We start from the raw sequence: 16172 nt of genomic DNA on the forward strand, positions 1-16172 counted from the left end.
CACTTATTTCTCTTTTCAAATTTTTTTTAAAAGAAATGCAGCTATTTTTGAGCGTAACAAATAGCTGGTGGCGCACGCATGTTGGAAGCGCCATTGTATGTGCTCCCTGGCAGTGGAAACACACAGACAGCAGGAGGTAAATTCAGCAGCAGGAGGAGGAGGATGAGTGTGTGGCAGCAGGCAGTCAATGAGGCAGGCAGCGTGACATAATAGCCCTGGTACCTAGCGGTGATACCAGGGCTGTAAATAAACACAGCAGGCAGGAGGTCCCAGACAGCGGTCGTGCAGCCCACATCGTGTCCAATACACAACTGGGACAACACAGTTTTCAACCCGGGCACCTCAGAAAAATTAAAACTTTTTTTTATGGTTTTTTGGTTTTGTTTGTAAAACAAATTACACAGATATATAGCTATTGTTTGACGTAATAGCTGGTGGCAGAGTGGCAGCAAAATGTAATTCTGTGTACCCTGGCAGTGGGAAACACAGACCGACAGCAGCAGCAGCAGGAGGAATGGAGGAGTAATGTGAGCAGCTATTGTTTGACGTAATAGCTGGTGGCAGACTGGCAGCAGAAGGTAATTCTGTGTACCCTGGCAGTGGGAAACACAGACAGACAGCAGCAGCAGGAGGAATGGAGGAGTAGTGTGAGTGTGGCAGCAGGCAGGCAGCGTGACATAATAACCCTGGTACCTAGCAGTGATACCAGGCCGTAAATGAACACAACAGGAGGTCCCAGACAGCGGTCGTGCAGCCCACATCGTGTCCAATACACAACTGGGACAACACAGTTTTCAACCCGGGCACCTCAGAAAAATTAAACCTTTTTTTTTTTTTAATGGTTTTTTGGTTTTGTTTGTAAAACAAATTACACAGATATATAGCTATTGTTTGACGTAATAGCTGGTGGCAGAGTGGCAGCAGAAGGTAAATCTGTGTACCCTGGCAGTGGGAAACACAGACAGACAGCAGAAGGGCAGTACACAGCAGCCCGCTGTAGGTGTAAAATGTGTGGCTGCAGGCGACGTAATAGTCAAAGTGAACCAGGCTGGCTTAGTGAGCAGGAGCCAGGAGGTGGTAAAGGGTGGTAAGGCACATTAACGATGGTTCTTAGCCAGTTCATGTCCCCCTCTCGCCGACAACAGGGGCCAGGAACTCGCCTTCCACCCACGCCTGGTTCATCTTGAGAAACGTCAGTCTGTCCACAGACTTGTGAGACAGACGTGAGCATTTCTCGGTGACCACACCACCAGCTGCACTGAAGCAGCGCTCGGACAGCACGCTGGAAGGGGGGCAGGACAGCACTTCCAGGGCGTACTGCGCCAGCTCGCTCCAGATCTCCAGGCGCTTGACCCAATACTCCATGGGATCAACAGGGGCATCGCTGTCAAGCCCGCTGTAGGACCCCATGTAGTCAGCCACCATGCGGGTCAGGCGCTGGCTGTGACCGGAGGAGGATGCTGCTGCATGCACCTCCTCTCTAGTCACTGCTGCCGGAGCCTCTACAGTCCTGTAGAGCTCGTGGCTGAGAGACAGCAGGTCTGTGGGGCGCTTGCTGCTGGATGCAGGCACCTGCTGCTGCCTCTGTGCTGGCTGCTGGACAGTGGGGGTGGAAGGCTGGGGGAAGGCTTCCTCCAAGCGCTCAACAAGGGCCTGCTGCAAGCTCCTTATTTGTTGCGCTGGGTCTCCTCCTGCAGGCGGCAGGAACTGGCTCAACTTCCCCTTGAGGCGTGGGTCCAACATCATGCTGATCCAGATGTCCTCCCTCTGCTTCATCTGGATCACCCTGGGGTCCCTGCGCAGGCACGTCAGCATGTGCGCTGCCATTGGGAAGAGGCGGGCCACGTCTGCTGGCACATCGACGGCAGTGCTGCTGTCCTCATCCTCCTCCTCTGCCTCGTCAGCCTCATCCTCTCTCCACCCCCGCACCAACTCAGCTGCACTGTGCTGCTCCCCCTCATCAGCAGCAAGGTCAGGGACCTCCACCAAGTCCTCCTCCTCCTCCCCCTCAGAGGTGGACTGTGCAGCTGCTTGCCGCTCCTGCTGGTCCAAGGCTGCCGCTCCCTGTTCCAGCAAAGCATCGAGGGCCCTGTTCAGCAGACAAACCAGGGGCACCCACTCGCAGACCATAGCATGGTCCCTGCTCACCATGTTAGTGGCCTGCAGAAAGGGAGCCAGCACTAAGCACACCTGCTGCATGTGCCTCCAGTCATCATCGGGGACGATGGACGGGATGTTGCTGGTCTTGTCCCTTCTCTGAGCGGCGGAAACAGTGGCCAGGGCAAGGTACTGGTTGACAGCGTGCTTCTGTTCAACCAGACGCTCCAACATCGCCAGGGTGGAGTTCTTGAGTCGGGAAGGTCAAGGATCAGCCGATGGCGTGGCAGATCCAGCTCCTTTTGCACGTCTTCCAGGCTCGCACAGGCTGCAGCCGAGCGCCGGAAGTGACGCACAACGTTCCTTGCCGTTTCCAGCAGTTCGCCCATCCCCTGGTAGGTGCGCAAGAACTTCTGCACCACCAGGTTCAGCACGTGGGCAAGACAGGGGATGTGGGTCAGGTTTCCCCTGTCTATTGCGGCAACCAGATTGGGCCCATTGTCGGCCACCACCTCTCCGACTCTGAGGCCTCTGGGGGTCAGCCAAATCCTCTCCTGCTCCTGGAGTTTGGCCAACACATGGGTTGCCATCAGCTTGGTCTTCCCAAGGCTGACCAAGTGCAGCAGCGCTTGGCAGTGGCGGGCCTTCACGCTGCTGCTGAGGCGGGGGGTTTGGCCAGGTGTGCCGGAGGATGGCAGAGGATCGGAGGAACCTGCTGCAGTTCCCCTGACCCTGCGGGGTGGCACCACCCACTGTGTTGCTGCTGCTGCTGTGCCCGCTGCTGCTCTCCCATCCTCACCCCCTTCCACCAAGCTGACCCAGTGGACAGTGAAGGACAGGTAGCGGCCTGTCCCGAAGCGGCTGCTCCAGGAGTCCATGGTGACGTGGACCCTTTCACCAACCGCGTGCTCCAGCCCTCGCTCCACATTGGCCATCACAAAGCGGTGCAGTGCAGGAATGGCCTTGCGGGCAAAGAAGTGTCTGCTGGGGAGCTGCCAGTCTGGGGCTGCGCAAGCAAGCAGCGCACGAATGTCGCTCCCCTCCTGCACGAGCGTGTACGGCAGGAGTTGGGAGCACATGGCCCGTGCCAGCAAGCCGTTCAGCTGCCGCACGCGACGGCTGCTGGGAGGCAGAGCCCTAACCACCCCCTGGAAGGACTCGCTCAAAAGGCTCTGGCGTGGCCTTTTGCTGGCACGGGAATCAGCAGACACAGCGGAGGAGGCCACTGAGGACTGGCTGCCAGAACAGGCCTCAGTGTCGGCGGCAGGAGTTGCAGAGGGGGGAGGAGCAGTGCGTTTCCGCACTCCTGCTGGTGCTGCTGGAGGAGCAGGAGGGCGGGTGGCTGCTGTTGCTGCTGCTGCTGCAGCTGAAGGCTGTGCAGTGATGGGTGTGGTGCCACTGCCAGCACCAGATGCCTTCAGCCTCTGGAACTCCTCATGCTGGTGGAAATGTTTCGCAGCAAGGTGGTTGATGAGCGAGCTGGTGCTGAACTTTAAGGGGTCTGCACCTCTGCTCAACTTCCGCTGACAGTGGTTGCAAGTGGCGTACTTGCTGTACACAGTGGGCATGGTGAAAAATCGCCAGATTGGTGACAGAAACATCCCCCTACGGCATGGAAGCGCTGCTGCCGCCTGTCTCCCTGTGGTGGTTGGGGGGGGGGGGCTTGGGTGCGGCTGGTGGTGGTACTGGCAGATGCTGCTGCTGCTGCTGCTGAGCCTGAGACACCAGCAGGCTGTGGGACCTGCCTACTGCTGCCAATGCTTGCAATGATGCGCCTCCTTGCAAGGCCCACAAGCGCATCCTCCTCCTCCTCCTCAGAGCTGCTGAGGACGACATCCCCTGGAGGTGGTGGCACCCAGTCTCTGTCTGTCACCGGGTCATCATCATCCTCCCCCTCCTGAAACATGTCCTGCTGGGATGATGACCCCCCAAACTCCTCTCCTGATGCATGGATGGGCTGCTTGACTGTCGCCACAGTCTTGCTGTCCAATCCCTCATCCCCCAAAGTGCCCATCAGCATCTCCTCCTCCAAATCGCCAACAACAGCAGACAATACCCTGATGGTGCCTGGGGTAAAAATACTGCTGAGTGACAGGTCGCCAACTTGTGACGGTGAACTGGCCTCCTCCCCAGAGCCTGCTGGGCGGCTGCTGCGAACAGGGGTGGTGGTGGTGGTGGTGAGGGTGGAGGCCTCGGATGCAGAGCTGATGGCGGGCTGCTCATCCTCCGTCATGAGTTGCACCACAGTGTCTGCATGCTTTTCCTCAATGGGACGTTTCCGACCCGGCTGGAGGAAAATCGGAGCAGGTGCTACACGCTGCTGCTGCTGTGTCTCTGCAGCGTGAGTTGCAGATGCTCCTGCTGGGCGGCGCCCAAGGCGTCCACGGCCAGTGGCTATGGGAGGAATGTTAGCCACTGACGCTGCTGCTGCGGAACTGTGCATGGTGGCGCGGCCGCGGCCTGCCACAATGCTGCTCCCTCTCCTCCTGATTCCCTTGCTGCCCTTCCCCTTGCCCAAACCGCGCTGGCTGCCACTTCCAGACATCTTCGATGTTTTGGGCGTAAAGACAAAAGTTTTTTAAAAGGGCGGGTTAAAAGTGGGGTACTTTAATGGAGTGGGTTGGTGGGTGAGGTGACTGAGTGAGTGTCCCTAGTACAGTAAGTAAGTAGTAACAGTCAGGAAGTACAACTAGAAGTTACAATAATCAGTAGTAATCACAAGGAAATTTAGTGTGTGTACACTACAGACAGTGAGTGCACGCACGCGCAAACACGCGCAGGAGCTAGCCTATGAACAGTGACTGAGTGAGTGTCCCTACTACAGTAAGTAAGTAGTAAGAGTCAGGAAGTACAACTAGAAATTACAATAATCAATCAGTAATCAGAAGGAAATAGAGTGTGTGTAGTGTGTACACACTACACAGACAGTGAGTGCACACACACACGCAGGAGCTAGCCTATGAACAGTGACTCAGTGTCCTAGTACAGTAAGAGTAAGTAGTAACAGTAAGTACAACTAATTACAATAATCAATCAGTAATCAGAACTTCAGAAGGAAATAGAGTGTGTTGTACACAGACAGTGAGTGCACACACGCAGGAGCTAGTAGCCTATGAACAGTGACTGAGTGTCCTAGACTCCTATAGTACAGTAAGAGTAAGTAGTAACAGTAAGTACAACTAATTACAATAATCAGTAATCAGAAGGAAATAGAGTGTGTGTGTACAGTACACAGACAGTGAGTGCACACACGCAGGAGCTCGTAGCCTATGAACAGTGACTGAGTGTCCTAGACTCCTATAGTACAGTAAGAGTAAGTAGTAACAGTAAGTACAACTAATTACAATAATCAATCAGTAATCAGAAGGAAATAGAGTGTGTGTGTACACTACAGTACACAGACAGTGAGTGAGTGCACACACGCAGGAGCTAGTAGCCTATGAACAGTGACTGAGTGTCCTAGACTCCTAGTACAGTAAGAGTAAGTAGTAACAGTAATTACAACTAATTACAATAATCAATCAGTAATCAGAAGGAAATAGAGTGTGTGTGTACAAGACAGTGAGTGCACACACGCAGGAGCTAGTAGCCTTAGCCTTAGCCTATGAACAGTGACAGTGAGTGTCCTAGTACAGTATAACTACAATACTAAATACAGAATCAATCAGTAGTAAAGGACAGCAGAAATACTGGTATAGATGAGAGAAATATACTAACAGAGGACAGGAGAGAACAGCTGCCCACACAGGCAGGCCCTGAGGCCTAAAGCTGTAAGCTTGCCTGCAGCAGCTGTCTCTGTCTATGTAACACAAAAGCTACTAACTAAAATACAATGTCTATCTAACTAACAACAATATAGGTGTGTATAGGAGGTGTATGTGAGCAAAAACGCTAGGTAAATGACCACAATAGAGCTCTTGCTAAGCCAAAGCACAAAGGAGCAACTCTCTCTCTATGCAAGTCTCAGGCAAGGACGGAGAAACCTAACATGGCGGCCGCTATTTATAGGGTAGGGGCTGGCCAGGGTCCCCCTCTGTGATTGGCTGCCGTCAGAGGGCCTGGGAGCCCTCTGATTGGCTCTAAGGACATCAATCTGGGCTATGACGCTATTCGAGCTCGGTACCCGAGCTCGAATAGCGCCGTTTGCTCGAATAGCTCGAATAGTGAATGGGCTATTCGCGTTTACTCGAATAGCCCATTCGAATAGCTGCAGCTATTCGGAGCTCGAATACCGAGCTCGAATAGCTGAAAAAGAGCTTGAATATTCGAGCTCTGCTGAGCATCACTGCTGTACAGAGTACATAGTCATGTCACTGACTGTCCTCAGAGGAGCTCACACTCCAATCCTACCATAGTCATAGTCTAATGTCTTACCATATTATTATGTATTTATATAGCACTGACATCTTCTGCAGCACATTACAGAGTACATAGTCATGTCACTGACTGTCCTCAGAGGAGCTCACAATCTAATCCTGCCATAGTCATAGTCTAATGTCCTACCATATTATTATTATGTATTTATATAGCACTGACATCTCCTGCAGCACATTACAGAGTACATAATCATGTCACTGACTGTCCTCAGAGGAGCTCACAATCTAATCCTACCATAGTCATAGTCTAATGTCCTACCATATTATTATTATGTATTTATATAGCACTGACATCTTCTGCAGCACATTACAGAGTACATAGTCATGTCACTACTGTCCTCAGAGGAGCTCACAATCTAATCCTGCCATAGTCATAGTCTAATGTCCTACCATATTATTATTATGTATTTATATAGCACTGACATCTTCTGCAGCACATTACAGAGTACATAATCATGTCACTGACTGTCCTCAGAGGAGCTCACAATCTAATCCTACCATAGTCATAGTCTAATGTCCTACCATATTATTATAATGTATTTATATAGCAGTGACATCTTCTGCAGCACTTTACAGAGTACATAATCATGTCACTGACTGTCCTCAGAGGAGCTCACAATCTAATCCTACCATAGTCATAGTCTAATGTTCTCCCATATTATTATTATGTATTTATATAGCACTGACCTCTTCTGCAGCACTTTACAGAGTACATAGTCATGTCACTGACTGTCCTCAGAGCTCACACTCTAATCTCTACCATAGTCATACTGTAGTAAACCTATAATGTCCTATTATTATATTGTGCATGGCTGAGAGAGACCTTTTAAAGTTTGGTGACTCCGAGCCAAGTCGAGGCCACTAATGGGACATTTGCAGGGGAATGGAGTGACACAAGACTGAGAGAGGAGCGCTAAGCCTCAGCAAACATGGCCACACATCACAGCAGCCTCCATTTTACCAGACCGCTTTGGCTTGTGTATCCTTTCAAGTGCAGTTCCCAAACTACTTGCCAATTTCCACTACTTGGAAACTATTTATGTGGGTAGACACTGGATTGTAGTGCCAAGCAAGATGAACTTACCCTGCAGGTTTTTTTTTACTTTGATATTACTATGGACTTACCCTAGTGGCATAGCCCCCAACTGTTCCGTTCTCGTTGGGACAGTTTCGATTTGAGGGGCTCTCCCGCTATCCCATTATGACCCCCCAGTGTACCCAGGCGGCTGGGGGGTCAGATCAGATGTTCCAAAAAAATTATCAAGGCCCCAGCTGGCGCATGCAGTGTGTGGGATGCAGTGTGTGGGATAATATTGTCCCTCCCTCCCTCCCTCCGAATGTGCCCCCCAGTGTCCCCCTGTATGCAGAGTATAAGAGCGCAGCGGAGCGGGCAGTCTTACCATTCATTCTCGCGTACCGGGCTCTGGCTTCCATCTACTTCCTGTGACGTCACAGGAAGCGGAGAAGAGCCAGAGATGCCCGTACGCGAGGATGAATGGTAAGACTGCCCGCTCCGCTGCACTCTTAAACTCGGCATACAGGGGGACACTGGGGGGCACATTCGCAGGGAGGGAGGGAGGGACAATATTATCCCACACACCGCATCCGCCGGCTGGGGCCTCGATCATTTTTTCACCTCCTCACCCATAGGCACCCTCACCCTTTTCCCCACCCACAATTATTTTTTAAATAAAGGACCATTGCAGATTTATATATATATATATATATATATATATTTATATATATATATATTTATATATATATATATATATATATATATATATATATATAGTGTATGATTGGCTAGGGGTGTGTCAGGGGTGTGGTTAGGGGTGTGGCTTAAGTGTCCCGCTTTCTCATTTCAAAAAGTTGGGAGGTATGTGGTGGGTTAATTTGAGAGTGATGTCATAGTGGTCAGGTGACCGAAAGGGGTGTGTCCCCTAAATTAAGGCGTGGTCAGGTGCACTGCTATTTTTCATAAGTTGTCTGTGTTTGTCCTGGTTGCATGTACACCTGAGGAAGGGGATTACCTCGAAATATGTCGTGTTTGCTACTTTACTGATAAACGCAAGTTTAGATGCCAATTGAGTGCCGCCTTCATTTCTACTATTCCATCCTGGAATGTAGTCCCTAGAAGTGTACATCATATTTCAGATGTGGCCTTAGCAGAGACTTATACAGGGGTAGCCATGTACAAACCTTGCATGTTTTTATTTTCCTTTTTACGCATCCCAAAATCTCATTTGCTTCAGCTGCTGCTGCTTGGCACTGAATGCGGTTGCTTAACTTATTATCAAGCAGTATTCCCAATTCCTTCCCCAAGTCTGGTGTTCCCAGCTGTATCCTATTTAGTTTATTTGGTGCTATGGCATTGATATGGCCAAGATGCACGACCTTACATGGGGAAAAACTTTCCACAGAGCTTCCTAACATGCAATATAACTTATAACGGCACAAGCATAGGACCTGGCCAGCCAGTTCAGAGGAGGATTGGCGTTTGTGTAACATCATTCCACTCTGGTTGTTTGCCCAATGAAACGCTTAAGGCTCATACACATGTCCAACTTCATGCACAACAGTGCTGGTCGTAATGGAAAAATCTACGCTTACGGATTATTACGCGTAATTTTACGCTATTACGCATTACGCAATTACGGTTACGACGTAGGAAATTATCTACAGTTCATCACTGTAATTACGCGTTAACTTACGCAGTTACGCGTAAGGATACCATAATGTAGGTGCTTACACTACGATGTTACGCGTAGTGCCGTAATACCCATTAATGCGTATTTTTTGACGCATACGAACGATTTGTACGCAATAGCCGTCAATGTAACAGCTATTGCGTACACATCATTCGTATGCGTCAAAACGTACGCTTATACTGAAGGGCGGGAGAAGATACTATTGGTTGCTTAGGATGTTGACTGAATGGCTACTCTTAGAAAAGGGGAGTTTTTACGTTAGTAATTACGCGTAAAATTACGCGTAAGTCTTCGTAAAATTACGCATACCTAGCAATTACGGTAGACAGTGTAATTACGATACCACTTAACTCCTTACGCGTAAATAATTACGCGTAAGACCGTAAATTACGCGTAGCGCTTACGCGTAAATTTACTTCGAATTATGATGCGTAATTACGCTCATGCGTAATTTCGGCCCAGCACTGATGCACAACCAACCGCACAACATGACCAACTGCACAACAAGTTTACCTGAGAAGTACGTACACACACACCAACCAACTAAACATCCAACTCACTTAAACACTAGGCATGCAATCTATATGCCAAACTGCACAACATGTCTGCATTCAAAAACAACAGTTGTTCAAAAGACTTGTACACACGTTCCAACCTCCATGATAGTTGATCAGATTCAAGGGAAATAACAATTGACCCTGCAAGGGCTGCAGCCGCAGGGGGGGGGGGGCCCTGAAGCAGCAGGGGGGCCCCGGGGAGGGAGAAGTTTCTTTTCCCTGTCCTGAGAGACTGACAAATAAGGCACAGAGAGAAAGAACTTTCTGCTCTCTGCACAATTATTCTAATGACTGCATCTGCTCAGCCTCTGATAAGAAAACATACAAAGTTTTATAGCCAAAGATCTGTAGACAATCCCTATTCAGTGTGCAGCAGGCTCTTTTGTACAGCTCCCAGCCCCCAGCCTCTCTACCCCTCCCAAGTGCTGTGTACTGTAGTGATGCTGAAGAAATCTGCAGAGCCAGTTCTGCTTCAAGTGTGCAGTAGCCAATTGAAAAACATTGGTTCTCAACTTACCTGTGCAGAAAGTGAGGAGGGGAGGGGGACCCATCCAAAGTTTTGCAGGGGGGCCCAGTGATTTCTAGTTATGTCCCTAGTCAAATTGATCCACCGGTTAAATCTGGCAAACAACCTGTTATCAGTTGGTCATCTGTTTTTTTTGTCAGCCGTACACACGCCCATGCCCAACTATCTTCCAACAGACAGTTGGGCAGATTGTTGGTACTTGTGTATGAGCCTTCAGCCAATGGTGCAATAACGCCTGTAAACCCTACATTTTGTTATTTATGAGGTAAGTCTCTAGGGCAGCACGGTGGCGTAGTGGTTAGCTCTCTCGCCTTGCAGTGCTGGGTCCCTGGTTCGAATCCCAGCCAGGGCACTATCTGCAAAGAGTTTGTATGTTCTCTCTGTGTCTGCGTGGGTTTCCTCCGGGCACTCCGGTTTCCTCCCACATGCCAAAAAACATACGGATAAGTTAATTGGCTCCCCCTAAAATTGGCCCTAGACTACAGTACTTACACTACATAATATACACATATGGCAATGGTAGGGATTAGATTGTGAGCTCCTTTGAGGGACAGTTAGTGACAAGGTATATATATATACACTGTACAGCGCTGCGTAATATGTCGGTGCTATATAAATAATAAATAATAATAATAATACTTACCTTGTATTTTGTTTTTAACATTTTAAATATTTTATTATTTTGGGGTGCCTCTTTACCCCCGTGTTGTTAATCTCCACCCCTTTTTTTTGGGGGGGGGGGGGGGTGAAACCAGCTATCTGCTGGAGACCGTCTTCTATGAGTGCTTCCAACTAGAGATGGCCCGAACCTCCGATTTTCGGTTCACGAACCACGTTCGCAAACCTACCGCGAAAGTTCGGTTTGCGCAAATTTTCGCGAACCGCAATAGACTTCAATGGGGAGGCGAACTTTGAAAACTAGAAAAATTTATCCTGGCCACAAAAGTGATGGAAAAGATGTTTCAAGGGGTCTAACTCGATGGACGTATGTCTTTTATCAACCAAAATAACTATGTAACTATGTAACACCTGTAGGGGGGCATGGCGGAGTGGGATACACGCCAAAAGTCCCCGGGGAAAAATCTGGATTTGACGCAAAGCAGCGTTTTAAGGGCAGAAATCACATTGAATGCTAAATTGCAGGCCTAACGTGCTTTAAAACATCTTGCATGTGTATACATCAATCAGGGAGTGTAGAGTTCTGCTTCACACTGACACACCAAACTCACTGTGTAACGCACCGCAAACAGCTGTTTGCGTAGTAACGGCCGTGCTGGACTGGTGCGCATGCCTCATTTATTTTGATAAAGGGCAGGTACTGAACACTTTTGTGACTTAGGCGACTTCTCTTCTCAGTGACAATGCCTCCAGCTGCGCTGAAGGTCCTTTCTGACAGGACGCTTGAGGCAGGGCAAGCCAGAAGTTGGGTGGCAAATTGTGACAGCTCTGGCCATAGTTCAAGCCTGCGCACCCAGTAGTCCAAGGGTTCATCGCTGCTCACAGTGTCTACATCCACACTTAAGGCCAGGTAGTCGTCTACCTGCCGGTCCAGGCGTTGGTGGAGGGTGGATCCGGAAGGGCTAAGGCGAGGTGTATATGCAGTAATGAGGTGGGTTCACTGAACACAACAGCTAGGTATATGCCGTGATGAGGTGGGTTCACTAAACACAACAGGTAGGTATATGCAGTGATGAGGTGGGCTCACTGAATACAACAGCTAGGTATATGCATTACTGGGTATTACAATGTGCACCTGTCACACACACAGATAGTCACTGAATGTGCTGTGCCTGGCTGGCAGTGGCACATACACAGTATGAATTAGCATAGCTGTCTATGCAACACAAGTGTCAGTGGGACACACAGAAAAAAAAATAGATCACAAGAACAAGATTAGCTCTCAAAAGAGCTGTTGAGGGGTGCTATTTTAGCAATAAGAATCAGCAAGGAGCAAGCTAACAAGCCTACAAGAGCCTAACTAATCTTTCCCTATGAGAGAGTCTGATGCAGATGTCCCTTCACTAATTACTGCAGGCACACGAGTGAGTATAATGGCCGGTGGTGCCTGCCTTTTATAAGGGGGAGGGGGGCTCCAGGAGGGAGTGTAGCCTGATTGGCTACAATGTGCCTGCTGACTGTGATGTAGAGGGTCAAAGTTGACCCTAATGGTGCACTATGGGGCGAACCGAACTTCCGGAAAAGTTTGCCTTACATGGCGAACGCGAACCACCGGAAGTTCTCCGGGAACCGTTCGGGCCATCTCTACTCCCAACCAGACAGAGTGATCTGTCCAACTAAGCGGGGTCCGTTTGATCCTTCCACATGTGTAATTGGTGGTTGCTGGTCTAGCAACCAGGGTTTATGCTTGGCATACATCACAGAGCACCTTGACAACCCTGCCTCCTACGCCAGGATCCTGTTCCTAGATTTCAGCTCTGCGTTCAACACGATCTGCCCAGACATCCTGCTCACAAATCTGACGTGGTTCGGAGTTGACCCCACCCTTCGAGCATGGATCGAGGACTTTCTGACAAACAGAACGCAACAGGTGAAGCTCGGCAACTGCTACTCCAGCATCAGAACCACCAATACAGGGGCTCCACAAGGCTGCGTACTGTCACCACTACTGTTCTCCCTTTATACCAACAATTGCATATCATCCGCGGACTCTGTGAAAATCATCAAATTTGCAGACGACACCACCATCATTGGCCTAATTGGCAGCACCGGGGAGCATGAGTACCGCAGCGAAGTAGAGAGAATCTGTAACTGGTGCAGTGACAATAATCTAGTACTCAACGCAGCAAAGACCGTTGAACTAGTCCTGGACTTCAGGAAGAATCCTCCCCCCCTCCCACCTGTCCTCATTGGGGGTACCGAAGTCTCTAGGGTGTCATCTGTGCGGTTCCTCGGCACGACTCTCACCAGCAACCTGAAGTAGGGGCAGAACACCACCAAAATTCAGAGGAAGTCTCAGCAGAGGCTGTTCTTCTTGCGCCAACTGAAGAGATTCGGCATGCCCAGGGAACTGCTGACCAGCTTCTATACTGCCACTATAGAATCCATCCTCTGCTCCTCAATCATCGTCTGGTACATGGGCGCAACGGCCAGCGATAAATACAAACTGCAGAGAGTCATAACAGACGCAGAAAGGATCATCGGGTCTCCTCTTCCACCCCTAGAACTCCTCCACTCTGCTAGGATGAGGAAGAGGGCCACTGTGATCTCCCGTGACCCCTCCCATCCAGGCAGTTGCTACTTCAAGCTCCTCCCACTGGGCCGCCGCTACAGGACTATACCATGCAAAACCACCAGACGGAAGAACACCTTCTTCCCCCAAGTGGTTCGGCTGCTGAACTCCAATCTCCCCCTGTCAGGCCTGCCTTCTGGCGTGCCCTAGCGGGGCCTTCCAGACAGTTTTTGCCGCTTCTGCCTTGATTCTCACTGCCCAGGGCAGCATGGGGGGCCACCAACATCATCACTATTAACATTAACATCATCATCATTTATCATTATCATCATTACTATTATTATTGAACTGTCCCTGCACTGCACGGCAGGAAGAACACTAACTGTTGACCGGGGTCCGCACTACTGAGGGTCAGACCTATACCATTACTGTAATTCCAACTGTTGTGTTGTGCGTCTTGTCTTCCTATACTATGCCCAGGGGCGTAGCAATAGGGGGTGCAGAGGTAGCGACCGCATCGGGGCCCTTGGGCCAGAGGGGCCCCGGAGGACCCTCCCTCAACCACAGTATTAGCTCTCTATTGGTCCTGTGCTCATAATAATCACTTCTATAGATACTTTGAACAGTGGTAATCATTAACAAACTACTTCCCATTCCCTTCTTGCACCTCTGACACTGTAGTTGCCATTGGCAGGGATTGCTATGTATAGAGTGCTTGGGGGGTAATCAGTAACAAGCTGCTCCCCATCCCCTTCTTGCACCTCTGACACTGTAGTTGCCATTGGCAGGTTTTTGTGCGCCGTATTAATTGTTATGTATAGAGTGCTTGGGGGGCCCCATTGTAAAACTTGCATCGGGGCCCACAGCTCCTTAGCTACGCCACTGACTATGCCTATGCCCAGGGCCGGGCCGAGGCATGGGCTGGAGAGGCTCCAGCCTCAGGGCGCAGTGTAGGAGGGGGCACATAATTCATTCAGCTGTCTTTCCTAATTGTGTTTGAAGCAGAAAGAAGTAAGAAAAGGAGATACATAGCAGTGACTGCAAGCCAGATAACTAGATATTAAGGTGTTGGGGAGGTTGTGGGCCCTGTGGCGGCTCTTAGTCTAATAGCAATCAGTGTGTGATGGCTGGGGTGGGAGGGATGGAGGGGCGCACTTTGGTGTCTCAGCCTTGGGTGCTGGAGGACCTTGTCCCGGCTCTGCCTATGCCATGTGTACCACAAATAATTCCAAGTATAGCCCTGCTGTATTTGGCGAAAATAAAACTGATTCTGATTATTATTATTTTATTATTTAGTATTTATATAGCGCCAACATCTTCCGCAGCGCTGTACAGAGTATATTGTCTTGTCACTGTCCCTCTGAGGGGCTCACAATCTAATCCCTGCCATAGTCATATGTATGTATTGTGTAGTGTTATGTAGTGTCATACAATATACAATACAATAACATTTGTAAAGCGCTTTTCTCCCATAGGACTCAAAGCGCATAAGTCATATGTATGTATTGTAGTCTAGGGCCAATTTAGGGGGAAGCCAATTAACTTACCGTATCTGTATGTTTTTGGGATGTGGGAGGAAACCGGAGTACCCGGAGGAAGCCCACACGGACACGGGGATAACATACAAACTCCTTGCAGATGTTGACCTGGCTGGGATTCAAACCGGCAACCCAGCGTTGCAAGGCGAGAGCGTTAACCACTACGCCATCGTGCTACCCACTGGGTTTGTGAGTATATATCCCCATTAGCAATCTACTCCAATTTCCTCAAAGTTACTACATTATATTGGTCTCCCGAGTCTATATATTTTGAAATTTTCAACCTTGTCAATAAAATGGCTTTTAACCACCAGCAAGTAAGAAGATACTCAAAATAATTTTGTTAGTACTTTTTCACCTATTTGTTGGTATTTTTTCAATTGCAGATTGCTGAAAAGTTATTCTAAAAAGAAGTTGAAGAATTATCTCCAATGAGAAAACTCAGGAGAAGAAGTTAATTGCAAATGGGCCCTGTGATTTTTTTTTTTGAGTAGAGTGTTCTGTACATGCAGATAGGCACCCAATATAACAATTGTATAAACAGGAAGTAGCGTCAGACACTAGAAAGCGAAGCATCCGCGCTGGAACGCACGGAAGGTATGTGGATTTGCCGCTGCCCACCGCTGCACACACACAGTTATTGAAGCTGGAGGGGAGCGCAGAGGGGAGAGCCCGAGTGTGGTCACGACTTTCCCCTCATGCTGCGACCCATCAAGCCCCCCAAAATGGGCCTGAGCGGGCCCCAGGGAGGGGGGTCTGCTCAGAAATTGTTCAGGGGGGCCCGGTGGGTCTTAGTTACGCCCCTGGCCTGAGATGGGCAAAAACCGCCGTTCCCGTGGGCCGCAATGGCCCACTTTCACTTTCGTGACCTCTGGGTCACGACACTGCACTGAGAGACGAAGCGGCAAAAGGCGTAGCCAGGGAGAGAGAGCTGCCCAACAACATATTTTTCTTATGAAATCTTTATGGTATGCGTGACTAGGGGCTGGGGGCGTGATCAGGGGTGTGGCAGGGGCATGGTTTAAGTGTCCCTCTTTCTCATCTCAAAAAGTTGGGAGGTATGCCTAAGTGCTTTTGAAAATAAAGAAAAACCCAGAGAACCCCCTCCATGAGGAGATGGGCTAGTCTAAAATCTGTCGGTTCTGTCAGATTTCTATTACTTACAGTAAGTGACAGCGAC

General features: G+C 49.5%; 1 protein-coding gene across 2 annotated transcripts in view; it reads right to left on the reverse strand.

Moving 5' to 3' along the window:
• Positions 1–16172, reverse strand: part of HAND1 (heart and neural crest derivatives expressed 1) — a 326296-nt gene that overhangs the window by 245009 nt on the left and 65115 nt on the right. The window contains exon 1 of one of the 2 annotated variants that reach the window (XM_068278345.1): positions 10256–10336. The exons of the other annotated variant lie outside the window; for it this stretch is intronic. Within the exon in view, the coding sequence (XP_068134446.1) occupies positions 10256–10289 (34 nt within the window). The 5' untranslated portion in view covers positions 10290–10336. Of the gene's footprint in view, positions 1–10255; positions 10337–16172 lie in introns of those variants that run through there. 2 annotated transcript variants of the gene reach the window in all.

The sequence above is a fragment of the Hyperolius riggenbachi genome, chromosome 3 (genome assembly GCF_040937935.1).
Source record: "Hyperolius riggenbachi isolate aHypRig1 chromosome 3, aHypRig1.pri, whole genome shotgun sequence".
Taxonomy (NCBI): domain Eukaryota; kingdom Metazoa; phylum Chordata; class Amphibia; order Anura; family Hyperoliidae; genus Hyperolius; species Hyperolius riggenbachi.